Raw genomic sequence first — 14,047 nt, 5'->3', positions numbered from 1 at the left:
AACAGATAAGCTTTGCTATCTGAACAGTGTGAAGAAAACATTCTCTCTGCCTTTGGGAAATTTAATTATCTTGATATTGGCAGTACCCTTACAATTTTTGAGTTTTAGTTATAAAAATTTGCATTGCCAAGAGAGTCTGTGAGGACTATGGGAAAGAATCTTGCAGCATGTGTGTCCTGGCTCCGAGCATCACTCTTCCAAGGTCCCTCCTTGGGCGGGCCTTTCTCCTGGCTCTCAGCTAGGACCCCTGTGGGGTCAGCCAATGATTCTCCATTTGTGAAGCTTCCATTTCATCCTCCTAAAGCTGTGTTCCCAGATCCTTTCAACATGAGGCCTGAACTTCAAACTGCTAATTCAGGAAGCCAGCAAAAAATTGGTCCCCAGTCCCTGTCTTCTTATGTCTAGCTGCTATAATAATATCGATGCATTCTAGTACCTCTTTCTCTGGTCTCTACCATCCACTCCGTGTTCTCCCTTTTCTGTTTCTATGAGCATAAATCCCATGTCTCTTATTTCTGTTTACGCCATCTTGAAACATGTGCACATACCTCTATACATATATAGATGCACTGCATACTAAAACAGTGAGTGAAACTTAAGACACCATTATGAGCTCAGGTTCCTTCCACTTCAAATTTTTACTCACCTAGAACAGTCTCAGAACCAATGGGTTCTTCAGCTGGGCTCCCCGAGGTGGGCAATACGTCATCGTCAAAGCTGATGAGGTCGATGTCCCCCAGGGCTCTGCCCTGTGGAGCTGGAACTGGGGGGTTGGATGGCAGCCCTTCTCCAAGTGACCTAAACGCTTTGGCTTGTGATGCGATTGAGAGTCGAGGAGGAACAGAAACCAACTTCAGTGGAACAGAAGGGTACGGTGGGGCATCTGGGGAGGCTGATTTCTTCGGCAGCAAAGGCCGGGGAGCAGGGGTTGGCATTTTCTTCCCCGCGTCAGGGCTCTCGGCCACGGGTCTTCCTCCAGAATTCTCAGGGTTCACGCTTCGTGTAAGGCCAGGAGTTGGTTTCTTTGGCAATTCAGGTTTGGTTACTGGGGTGATTCCAGCTTCTTGTGGCGATGAGTACGGGGTGAGCCCTTCTCTGGAAGTCACCTTGAGCCTGTTTTCTGCCCACGCGTCCCACTCTCCAGAAGCTCTGTTAACAGCTGGCTTGGGCGCCACCAAGGGTTTCCCTGAGGAAACAGCAGGCTTCGGGGGAATTGTGCGGGGAATAATCTCTGGTTTCTTGGGCAGTCCTGGTATTTCTGTGCTCGTCTGACCCTCAAAAGCTTTGATCCTGGAAACAATAGTATTTTGGCTTTGTTCTGTGTTCATAATGTTCATCACTGCCTGACTATCTAAATTGCAGGTGCTGTCCAGCAGACACTGGGGTGGCCAATCTTCTCTTGGGGTCACTGGGCTTTTCTGGATGTTTTTCTCTTTACTGTTAGCATCCCTAGCTACTGGTCTGAGGTTGCTCTTTGATCTCGGTCTTGGCACTGGACATCTTGTAGCACTGGGGTTTTCAGGACAATTTTGCTCTTCACAAATATCGAAGACTATTAAAGGTGCCACCCCTGGGGGGAGATGACCAGCTGAGGCTGCCAATGGTGGCTGGAGGGGCTTGAGAGGCGCCTGTAGTGCTGACAGAAGCAAAGGAGCAGGGCAAAGTGACGGTGTTATCATTTGAAAAGCAAAAACTTAACAGGAGCTATACAGCTAGGCTACCAAGAGACTTGGTTTCCACTAGGAACTATTCAAAGTCAGCTTACAGGACTGTACAACTTGCATTTGTTTTTAATAATGTAGTCATTATATATTTTAAAATACCACTAAGTTCCTGGCTCTCATTCGATATCACACAAACCTGATTGTCAAAACTCAACAACTTTGGCCGGGCGGTAGTGGTGCACACCTTTAATCCCAGCACTTGGGAGGCAGAGGCAGGCGGATTTCTGAGTTCGAGGCTAGCCTGGTCTACAGAGTGAGTTCCAGGACAGCCAGGGCTATACAGAGAAACCCTGTCCCCCCCCCCCAAAAAAAAAAACCAAACCACACACAAAAAAACAAAAAAACAAAAAAACCCTCAACAACTTTAATGTTTACTTTCTAAGGCAAGCAGCTCTCATCTCTATCGTCTGAATACGAAATGCCCTAAAGAAGACCAGAGAACAGTCGCCCTTGGCATCTTACCAAGGTGAATTTACCACATACCTTTATTTATCGGGAAATGTTTATTTTTTATATCTATTATTATTGAGAAAAATCCTTTCCGATGGAAACAAAGGGGACCCATGCTAATGCGTATTGCGAGTTAAACCGAGGGTAGTTTTGTGAGATGGATGAGAGGCTGGGTTACAACCCTCCAGAAAGATCTACTATAGCAATCAGTGCACACCCAAATTAAGAAAGCACACCGGGATCACAGGCCTAGGAAGCAAGATTCAATAAATTATGCACGGCTTGCAAATTATTTTAAAGGCAGGAGGCCGGGCTGATGATCTGCCCCAGAACTAGGTCAGAATTAGGGAAGACAGATTACTTGCATTACTTGGAGGTGGATCGTTGTCTATTTCCTCTGGAAAGTCGGTCTGGGTTGCAGAAGTAATAGTGCTCCTTGGAGTGGCAGCAGCATTATTGTTATTTGTGGCGTTAACCTGGACTTGGTTGATTTCTTTTATCACTTGTTCATAGGAAGGTGGGAGCTGGAAAGTAAAGAATGAAAATTGTTTATGGGCAACAACAGGCAAGGCGCTTACAGCCTCAGGGTGAAAATCTTTTGAATGGAATTTGAAAAAAGAAAATGCAAAGAGATAACAAGGTGTTTACGCACCTCAGCAGGAACCAAGTCATTGGGTCTCCAAGAGCCTGCTACAGGTGTGGAGGGAAATGCCAGTCCTGGTGGTGGACCTCCTGGAAACCACGAGGCTGGCCTCAGTGGCTCTGCTGCCACGATGGTGATCTCTGGGCGCCTGGAAGATGGAGCCTCAGTAAGGTTCTCGGGTGGGACACCGAGTTAGCATCATGTATCAGTGTTTAGAGACTCATGGGGCAAGCACCTTCTAAAAAAGCATCAAGATCTATTAGAGGTCTCAGCATGGCCTTTGTGGTCCTGGTGGCTGGAATAGAATAGCCAGGAAGGCTTCAAGGGAACAAATGACCATCATCCTCCACGAACTTCAAATGCTGGAGAATCAGGGCCCTGTGCACTTAGCTCTGCTGTGGTTGGCAGGCTAATTAAGGCCTCTCAGCTTTATTCCATAGCTCTGCTGTTGGCTAGCAGATGGCACAAGTATGTGGCCTAAAGTAGAAAAACATCCTGGCCAGTGGACTTGTTTGGTTTTCTGTGATGAGAAAGTATATACAGAATGGAAGTTACCATGTGACAAATAACCCTATTCTCACTCCACCTCTGCCCCAACTTGAAGCTACCTTTAAATGTTTTAACTGTACACATTCACTTTGAGAATTTGGTGTGTGTATACATACCATAGTTGGCTTTGTATTTTGTACATGACTTGATTCATCTGGAAGACCTGTATCGATCGTAGTGACTCAGAAAAACCTTCCTTTCTTACTCTGAGTCTGCATTTTTGTTTGTTTGTTTGTTGGTTTGTTTTGAGACAGGGTTTCTCTGTGTAGCCTTGGCTGTCCTGGAACTCACTCTGTAGATCAGGCTGGCCTCAAACTCAGAAATCCGCCTGCCTCTGCCTCCCAAGTGCTGGGATTAAAGGCGTGTGCCACCACTGCCCAGCTTGAGTCTACATTTTTATGTTTAATTTTCTACTTGCTTTCCTAGCAAACTCTACTTATGTGACCCTGGGAAAGTTAGTCAGCTCAGGAATGATATTTATTTTGTCTTCTCTAGTACTCTATGAAAACAGAAAATATGTTGTTATCAAAATTGTGTTCATATACACATTCTCCTGCTAGCTCATGTATTTAAGTATGGTAACCTTATCATTAATTGAACTGCATTCCCTAAAACCCCCGCTGACAGCCTTTTCTAACTTAGTAAGAGTTACCAGTTAATGCTGAGCACTAGAAATATATATTAAGCCTTATGACAACCCATGAAGTGGGTGTGACCAGCACCATTTTACAGAGAGGAGTTCGGAAGCTAAGGAGAGACAGTGGTTTTGTCTAAGGCCATGTGGCAGGAAATACTGAAGTCAGGATTTGAACATCATTCTGACTCAGCCTAAGTCCTCTTTCTGCTGGGATGGGTGGCTCACACCTGCAATCCCAGCACTCAGAAGGCTGAAGTAGAAGGACTGAAGTAAGGACCTCATAATGAGCTACGGACCAGCCTGGGCTACTGAGTGAGACTGTCTCATCTCTCCAGTGTCCCAAATACTCCCTGTTCTTCATTATTCTTTTCTTTAAAAAAAAAAAAAATTATTTTAGTGTACACTGGTGTTTTGACTGCATGTATGTCTGTGTTAGGGTGTCGGGTACCCTGGAATGGGAGTTAGAGACAGTTGTGAGCTGTCACATGAGTGCTGGGAATTGAACCTGGGTCCTCAAAAAAAGTAGCCAGTGCTCTTAACCGCTAAGCCATCTCTCCAGCACCTCTTCATTATTCTTTACTGTACTTTAGAAAAGTTAAAAGCAGGCTTGATGACTCATAAAGGTTTATCCATTCCTTTATCCACCTGTCCACACTTCTATTTGTCTGTCTACATTTGTTCATTCATCCTTCTGTCTGTCTGTCTTTCTGTCTGTCTATCTACCTACTTATTTATTCATCCATCTATTCTTTTACTTTCTTCTCTCTGTCACCTCTCTCTCTTTCTGTCTGTCTCTCTCCCCTCCACACATACAAACACACACACACACACACACACACACACACACACACACACATACACACACACACACACACACACACATCTTAGTTTTTTCAGATAGGACTTCTCTGCTTGTCCTGGAACTTGCTCTGTAGAACAGGCTGGCCTCAAACTCAGAGATTCACTTGCCTCGGCTTCCTGACTGCTGGGCTTAAAGGTGTATGCCACCACCACCAGCCTTTATCACTTTCTTTCTAATTAACCTTCTACCATCCACATACCCATCCAGTCTGCTTCTTCTCTTATTCTTTACTATTATTACACACCCTGCCCTCCATCCATATACCTTGGCAACATCTGTTAAGTACTTATAAGGAAAAATTATCTCTTCACATCATTATAATAAAGTCTTATGGAGAGGTGGGAAAAAAAGAAAGTCTTACATACAACAGTTGTTTAATAATTAATTTAAAATTGAATTCAGCAAATACAAAAGAATCTTTTAAGGCCTGTGTCATTTCTCACAAGCAAAACTTCCTTTTTCAAACTTATATATAGATTCAGAGATGTGTTGATGAGGTAGGATTCAGGATAGTACTGCTTATGAAGGTAAATAATCTGCCAGTTGATGATACCTTATACTATCAGAATATACCCTCTATTATAAATATAAACATACCTCCTATCGCGATGAAGTTCACTTTGAATACAGGTCCGAGAAGCTATAAGAGAAAAATAAACTAGTATAGCACCATATAAGTACATTCAATAAACATTAAATTTCTATAGAGTACATTGGAAAGAAGTTAACTTATACAGGACACATATAGAAGATACTACTTTTAATACTGCTAAGAAAAGCAAATCAAAGTGATCTTTAAATATGGCAGAGTTAAGTAGAATCATATATTTGCATTGAAGGAGAAAATAATAGATTTCAAATAGTGTCTAAAATATTGTCTGTATTTCCGAAAATCACAGTGTGAAGACTGAACAAAGAAAAGAACATAAAGTAATAACGGGAAGAAAAAAATCTAAATTTTATCTACAGGACTAGCCTAATACCATAGTTTTATTACTATTGTAAAAAGTGTAGAAGTAATGAAATTTTTACCCAATTTTTAACTTTTCTGACCTTTCCAGTACTTTTATTAAATAAATAAATATAAGTATAAATATACTCAAACACTTTCTCGATCACGTTTATAATACAGTTTTTTGTTTTGTTTTGTTTTGTTTTTGGCATGTGGAACAATCAAGACTTTTCCTCTAAGTCTCAAATGCAAAAATCTCCATGGCAGCTCAGTGTGGTGGCACACAGCCGTAGTCCCAGCACTGCAGCAGAGGCAGGCAGCTCTCGGTGAGCCCAGTGCTAGCCTGGTCTATACAGTGAGCTCCAGGCTGGCCAGGACTACTCATCTGACTCAAATAAAAGCTCCATGGCTTAATTTTTTTATGAATTTTATTTATAAGGTGAATCAATTCACTAGGAAATTATGTCACCTTTGGAGATCCTTTTTGATAGAACAGAATTTGTCTCTCTTTTCAAAGGTCCCTTTGACCGATGGAATCTTCAAGGACTCTACTGTAAAGACTTGTGTGCAACGGCATTTGTCTGAGAGGCAGACTACTTGGGCCGTGGCTTTCAGCACCTCTCCACTACACTTTCCAAGTGCTTCTAATTCGGAAAGACTGAAAGCATGCCTCCCGCTTACATCCTCTAACTTTCCTCTGAGCACCAATGCTGAGCTGCATTCCCCAGTATTGGAACTCCCAATATCAGAAGCCCAAACCCACGTCTGGATCTTGACTTGGAATATGTTTATAGCATCATCGGGCTCCAGGTGACATTTGACATTCGAGTCAAAGCTGAGCCACACGGAGGAATGTTGTCTACTGGAATGGGAGAGCTCAGAGCTCGGCAGGGATGTCTGATTGGTAAGGAGGTTTCATGGCATCAGAATCACCCGTGTTTGCTGCAGCCATATGCCCACCATCACCACCACTAAAGCTGGAATCAGCAGAAACAGCACTTCCCCAAGTCTTCCTGCATGAACATACCTCTTCCGCGGGGCATTGTGCTGTACACTAGTCATGAGTGCTAAGGGAGAAAAAGAAGGGGTTACAGAAGAGGAGAGAGGGGGGAAGGGGCGGGGCGAGCCAGCTGCCTGTGCCCTACAAGGAATTCAGCAACAAGACCTCCTACCATGTTGCTTTTTTCCTGAGAGATTACTGACTCTATTCTCAAGGAGCACAGTCTAAAGATCCCTTTGTGGGCAAAACCTCCAAGTTTCCTTCCATTCTGCACACTTAAATGAAAAAGAAAGTTGATGGACCACAATTTCAGACGGTAAGAAATAAGTTGAGATGTTAATCTGTAATGTTTACACCAACACAGAACCTTTTAAGTTTTTGTAGGATCGGGCTGGAGAGATGGCTCAGTGGTTAAGAGCACTGACTGCTCTTCTAAAGGTCCTGAGCTCAATTCCCAGCAACCACATGGTGGCTCAAAACCATCCGTAACGAGATCTGACACTGTCTTCTGGTGTGTCTGAAGACAGCTACAGTGTACTTAGATATAATAATAAATAAATCTTTGGGCCGAAGCAAGTGGGGCTGACTGGAGTAAGTAGGGCCAGAGGGATCGATCAGAGGTCCTGAAATCAATTCCCAGCAACCACATGATGGCTCACAAACCATCTGTACAGCTACAGTGTACTCATATACATAAAATAAATAAATCTTTAAAAAAAATTTTGGTAGGATCATAAGCCTAGATCTTTGATCCTCCTTAAACCATAGGGAGAGATGTAGAGGTGTGAGCAACCCATGGTCACACAGTGTGATAGGTGTGACAGGTGTGACGGTCCATAAGGCTAGGACCAACTTGCTGCTCCAAATACTTTGGCTCCTTGTAAAACTGGGTGAGTTGGTTATTAGTTCTCATTTTAAACAATTTAAAATAATCTCTTAAATAACTAGAGGAAACAAATATGTAGATAGACCTTATATTGTAAATGTCCTTACTATAGAACCACCCTATTGGTAAAAGGCACAATAAAAAAAACTCAACGGCTACATTTTTTGGACAGGGGGTGAGCAGACGAATGTGTTGTGACATCAAGGGCATCCAGGACAGCAAATTTGTGCCTTCAAGTCTGGACGCCTCACTCACATTGCAGAACTACCTTGTAAACCAGACGTCCCTGGCTTCAGCTTCCTTCAGCTGTAAAGCAGGGTCAGTTCACAATCTGCCGACAGTGCTACTCCCTAATGAGAGACAGCTCCCAACTTATGGTATGGAAGCAGTGTTGGAGAAATCTGAATTCTAGGGATATGTTTGTCTAAAACGTTAATGAAAAGGCCAAGAGTCATAGCACATACCTATAATCTCAGCACTTGGGAGACAGGAGAATCACTATAAATTCAAGGCCAGCCTGGTGTACAGAGTGAGTTCCAGGCTAATCTGAGCTATGTAACAAAGACCTTGTCTTTAAAAAACCAAAGTAAACGAATAAATAGCAAGAAAGGACAGTTATATCCAATTAGCATACGTAAAAACATTAAAAAATATTTAGGAGCCAAAGAATGAATGTACAAAACCCCACAACAGACTGGAACTAGAATCATTATTTAAGGAGTTTAAAAAGCAACTGGCTGTGTAATGGTGCCCTAAGAAAGAACGAAGGCTGTCTCCTTGCCAGGGTTAGATAACTGATTCTGTACTAGTAAATAGGACATCTTAATTGGTTGTTATGATAAAAAAATATTTACAACTTTTTCCTTAAAAAAATTGTTTGTTGATTTAAAAATTAGGGGCTAGGGAGATGGCTCAATGGTTAAGAGCAATGGCTGCTCTTCCAGAGGACCCAGGTTGGATACCCAGCACCCGCCATGATAGCTCACAACCATCAAGAACTATGTATATGGATGTTTTGCCTGCATGTATGTTTGTGTATTCTGAACATGCCAGGTGCCCACAGAGGCCAAAAGACACCGGGTCACTTAGGCTGGAGTCACAAATGTTTGTGAGCTGCCATGTGAATGCTGGGAGACTCAAGAGTTTCCGGAACAGCATCCAGCTTTTAACCGCGGAGCCATCTTGCCAGCCCTACAAATGTTCTTAAACAATAGGTGAAAGGGAGAATGGGGGTGATCGTGTTAATTATCCCTCACTTTATGCTCATATGAATGAGGACAGTGTATCCATCTGTTCTTGTTTTGGGTCACAGCAATTGCAGGCACGTGTAGTTTTTTTTTTTTTTTTTTTTTTTTTTTTTTTTTTTTTTTTTTTTAAACCATATGAGTGACGATAGATAGGAACTAAAAGACGGTCATTAGAACCCCAAATCCTTTGCTTCATCTCCTCCTCTCCCTCCTTTCCTCTGCTGGGGTCACTGTGTCAGCTTCCTCCTCTCTTCCCCCTGCCTCCCAGCCTGCCTTCCCCTGCTTCCCCTCCAGCCACAAACTTCCCCATCCCAGGCAGCCTATAACCAGGTTCTCTCTGCTGGACTTTCCTGACTGACTTTCCTGACTCCTTCGTTTATTTTTACTCCCAAACTTGGTTCTATTCAATGTTGAAATGTTCTACGGCGTCTGCTGTCACTACCGACTTCCCAGGCCACAGCACACAACGGCCTATTCTTTGCCCCTTTTCCTTGGCCTCAGCGGCCCTGCACCCTTCCACAGCATACTCCCTCAGCTCCACAGGTAGCCCGCTCCTGTTTTTCCCACAACTCCAGCCTCTCTTTCTGAGTTTATTCTGCCCCTTTATCCTCAACTGCCTTCTCTTTACCTTGCACAGTCTAAGCAAACTCCATCCTGGGGAACCTAGGGAGTCTGACAACATGCAATTCCTAACAGAGTCCTCATACCCAGGAAGGAGAGGGAAGAGCCAGCTGGTGAGAGCACGGCCTCTCCGCAGCAGGCGAGGCTTTACAAAGATGACCACACATTTCCTCCATTGCTGTCCCTTAAAGGGAAGAGCTGTCGGAGACACCACAAGATTCTGTCTCTTGTATCTTTTTCCTCCTAATATGAGCCCTGAGAATCAAACTCCATCCCTCTCAAAGAACAACTCTTAACCACTGACCTTCTCTCTGCCCCAAGACAACAGGTATTTATTTATTTATTTATTTTAAAGCTTTTATTTTTTGGTTTTTCAAGACAGGGTTTCTCTGTATAGTCCTGGCTGTCCTGGAACTTACTCTGTAGATCATGCTGGCCTTGAACTCAGAAATCCGCCTGCCTCTGCCTCCCAAGTGCTGGGATTAAAGGCATGTGCCACCACTGCTTGGCAAAGATTTATTTATTTTATTTATACAAGTACACTGTTGCTTTCTTCAGACACCACAGAAGAGGGCATCATATCCCATTACAGATGGTTGTGAGCCACCATATGCTTGCTGGGATTTGAACTCAGGACCTCTGGAAGAGCAGACAGTGCTCTTCACTGCTAAGCCATCTCTCCAGCTCCTTCAGATTTTTATTTTTATGAACTGCCATCATACCAACTTTTCCCTGTGATTGTTCAAAGCCATGTTCTTCATGACATGTGAATGCTTTAAATTCATATTAAATATTAAAGCTTATATTCCTAAACATTGACTATATTATTTTTAGTGTAGTAATCTCCACTCCAGTTTTAGAGTAAAACATCGAAAACCCTGTCTTTACTTTTTCTGTAACAGGTATGCTATGTTTGAATAAAGGACCTTTTCAGAGCCTTTATTTACAAAAGGTTAAAATCCTATACCAACAGCAAATTATAAAGGACCAGCCAAGAGGTAAAGGCACAAAATATAGATGTTAAGTGTGGAGAGAATTCTACTATGGCATTTCTACTTCCTTATGTAGACGTATGAGCCTATCTTTACAGGCATTTATATAGCCCCCCCTCTCACTTTCTTCTTTAAAAAAACAAAAAACAAAACCAACATCTATCTGCTGAGTTTTTGAGGCAGGGTTTCTCTAGCTGTTCTGGAACTCACTCTGTAGACCAGTCTGGCCTTGAACTCAGAGAACTGCCTGCCTTTGCCTTCCAAGTGCCAAGATTACTGGCGTGTGCCATCACTACCAGGCTGCATTTATGTAGCTTTTGAAAATTTCATAAAGAGACTAAATTAACCAAAAAGACACGATTTGATATTTTTTATCTTTTGGGTTTTTTGTTTGTTTGTTTGTTTTGTTTTGTTTTGTTTTGGGACAGGGTTTCTGTGTATAGCCCTGGCTATCCTGGAACTCACTGTGTAGACCAGGCTGGCCTTGATTTACCCTTTGTTTTATATGTATAGGTGTTTTACTTGCATGACTGTCTACCATGTGTGTGCAGTGCCTTTGGAGGCCAGAAGATGGCATTGGAGCCACCGGAATTGGAGCTACAGATGGTTGTGAGCTGCCATGTGAGTGTTGAGAATTGAACCCAGAGTTTCTGGAAGTGGCCAGTGATATTAGCCACTGAGCCTTTTCTCTAGACCAGAGTTTAATATTTTTTTAAACTCAGCAGATAGATATCTTTTATTTTAGAAAAAACATTACATAAAATTCTATCTGCTTGATGATACTACATTGCCAGATTAAGATTTTTGGTTTTGTTTTTTAAGACAGGTCTTGGGGCTGAGATAGCTCTTGGTTAAGAGCACTGACTGCTTTTCCAGAGGTTCTGAGTTCAATTCCCAGCAACCACATGGTGACTCACAACCATCTGTAATGGGATCTGATGCCCTTTTCTGGTGTGTCTGAGGACAGATACAGTGTACTCATATACATTAAATAAACAAATCTTAAAAAAAAAGGACAAGATCTCATATAGCCCAGGTTGGCCTCAAATTACTATGTAGCCAAGGGTAACTGAGAACCCTGTATTTTCCCTTCCCACCTCCCAAGTGCTAGGATTATAGGCATGTCCACCATGTCCGTCTTCAGATTTAAGCTGCTTGACTGTATGAGGGGAAAGTATATTTCTGAGATACTTGCTTATCAAGCAATGATAATGAAAAACTAGCTGTCAAAAATACATTATTAACTCTTAGGAGAAGCTGTATGTATTGGGTCCTTGGTAGATTCATCATATACAATCACTTGCTGGGAATCTCAACCATCATTTATAACAACTACAGAGGAAAATACAGAGCAGAAGAAAATAAACTTACATCTCTTGATTACAGCTCTAATGGATGACAGGGGTCCTTGGCTAGAAAAAGAGAGAGAGAGAGAACATGTATTACACAGTCATCAGTCCTGTGGAGAATAGTTTTTCACAATGCCAGGTCTTTTGGGGGCATAAGACATTCATTATTGGCCTCTTTACAGAACAAAAATTAATGAAAAAGCTTAAATTGCCTTTTATATTACAATGCCTTCATAGAAATCTACAAATTACATCTCCCAGTAAAACTCTGGACACTCCTCCTCATCAGACAGTATTCTTACATGATGCTCACAAGAGCTTTACATCGCTCTCCTACAACCTTACAGCAGCTAAACACATCATCTGAATTTCAACTTAACCTAAGGACCAGCAGTTCTTCTTTAGATCAGGCTTTAAAACACCTCAACTTCTACTTCTTTTGGGTTCTGTTCAGCAGCTGGCTGTGGTTTCCTGCTGTCCTTGTGCTCTTGGAAGAATGACAGCCCCTTCTTTCCATGTGCTCATGCACTGGCCAAGACTCACTAGCTACAAAGTGTCTGTCGTTAGTGTTGTTTCTACTCAAATCAAATGGTCTTTGGAATATCAAGGGGGAAAAAAAAGACAACCAGTTTAATGAAAGGATTTGGTGGTAGTGGGGGAACAACAAAGAATTTGTTTATAACATTCTTTACTTGTTTTTTAGAATGTTCCTTAAAAATTATACTTGCTGTGGTGGCTTGAATGCCCCTTCCACCCACCTCATATGTTTGAATGATTCGGCTCCAGGGTATGGAACTGTTTGAGAGGGATTAGGAGGTGTGTCCTTGTTGGAGGAGGTGTGTTCTTAGGGGTGGGCTTTGAGGTTTCAAAATCCCACATCAGGCCCAGTGTCTGTCTGTCTGTCTGTCTGTCTGTCTGTCTGTCTGTCTGTCTGTCTTTCTCTGCCTGTGGCCAGGATGTAATCTTAGCAACTGCTCCAGCACCATGCCTGTTTGCTTCCCACCATGATGGTCATGGATTAACCCTCTGAAACTGTAAGCAAGCCCCCAATTAAATGCTTCCTTTTGTAGGAGTTGCCTTGGTCATGGTGTAGTGCAACCAAGTAACTAAGATACTTGCTTTAAAATTTATGTTCTTTCAAAATATACCTTGTTTCATAAGCAGGAAAATCGAAACTTCTGGGTATCAGTTTACTTAAAAGAGGGCTCTTTAAGAATAAAATTGCTATGGTTTAAACATGTCTCCTACAAAGCAGGTGTCAGAAGCTTAACTCCCATGAACCAGTGTTTGGAGGACCTGGTTGGAGGAAACTAGGCTGTAAGGACCCTGCTGCCATCAAGTAGACAGAAGTGACTTCAGTGCGGCAGAGCTGGGTTTGGCTCCTGTTCACACATGCTCTCCATCACCCGCCCCTTCGCCTTCCACAAAGAAAAAACTCCTCTCCAGATCCCAGTTCCTCAAGTGCTGACATCCCAGTTGCCCCGAAGAACCAGAAGCTAATAAATTTCTACTCGTTATAAATGGCCCAGCCTATGACATTCTGTTATGATAGCACAAAATGAACTAAGGCAGTGGTTCTCAACAGGTGGGTCAAGACCCCTTTGTGGGTTGCATATCAGATATTTACATTATGATTCATAACAGTAGCAAACTCATAGTTATGAAGTAGCAACAAAAATAATTTTAGGTTTGGAGATCACCACATGAGGAGCTGTATTAAAGGGTCAGAACATTAGGAGGCCTGAGAATGACTGAACTAAAAAAAAAAAAACAAAAAAACGCATAAACAATGCAGAAGGAAGAGGGACAAGTCCTTGAAGTTCTTGAACAGCAGGAAGTACGAAATGTCTTAGTAACGATTGACTTCTGATAGAGTTCTTGAAGGCCTTCTATTAAACAATTACCTGAAAGCAAATTAGTAATAAGGTAATGAAGAAGTTACTGCTCTGAGAAGTGAATAGGTTGAGGCTTGCTGCACCGTGGCTTGGCCAGCAAGCATGGGCTAAGGACCTGAAGTGGATGGCCAAACCATATGGCAGAAGATTCCCTCATCCACATGTACACCCTGGCACACAATGCTTATACCCACATCTGCAGAGAGAGAGAGAGAGAGAGAGAGAGAGAGAGAGAGAGAG

General features: G+C 42.5%; 1 protein-coding gene across 7 annotated transcripts in view; it reads right to left on the bottom strand.

Annotated features, from left to right (window-relative positions):
• Sh3d19 (SH3 domain containing 19) overlaps window positions 1–14,047 on the bottom strand; it is a 163,887-nt gene that overhangs the window by 41,569 nt on the left and 108,271 nt on the right. For 3 of the 7 annotated variants that reach the window (XM_031374234.1, XM_031374240.1, XM_031374239.1), the window contains exons 3-7: window positions 11,935–11,975; window positions 5,463–5,505; window positions 2,827–2,965; window positions 2,536–2,698; window positions 647–1,636 (exon numbers count right to left, since the gene is read on the bottom strand). In XM_031374234.1, coding sequence (XP_031230094.1) covers window positions 647–1,636; window positions 2,536–2,698; window positions 2,827–2,965; window positions 5,463–5,505; window positions 11,935–11,975 — 1,376 coding nt within the window. Of the gene's footprint in view, window positions 1–646; window positions 1,637–2,535; window positions 2,699–2,826; window positions 2,966–5,462; window positions 5,506–6,844; window positions 6,885–11,934; window positions 11,976–14,047 lie in introns of all 7 variants that reach the window. The other 4 variants (XM_031374236.1, XM_031374237.1, XM_031374238.1 and 1 more) reach the window with 3 other exon arrangements.

The sequence above is a fragment of the Mastomys coucha genome, unplaced genomic scaffold (assembly GCF_008632895.1).
Source record: "Mastomys coucha isolate ucsf_1 unplaced genomic scaffold, UCSF_Mcou_1 pScaffold16, whole genome shotgun sequence".
Classification (NCBI taxonomy): Eukaryota; Metazoa; Chordata; class Mammalia; order Rodentia; family Muridae; genus Mastomys; species Mastomys coucha.
The sequence above is the reverse complement of the archived record's forward strand: the minus strand, read 5'-3'. Positions and strand labels throughout refer to the sequence as shown.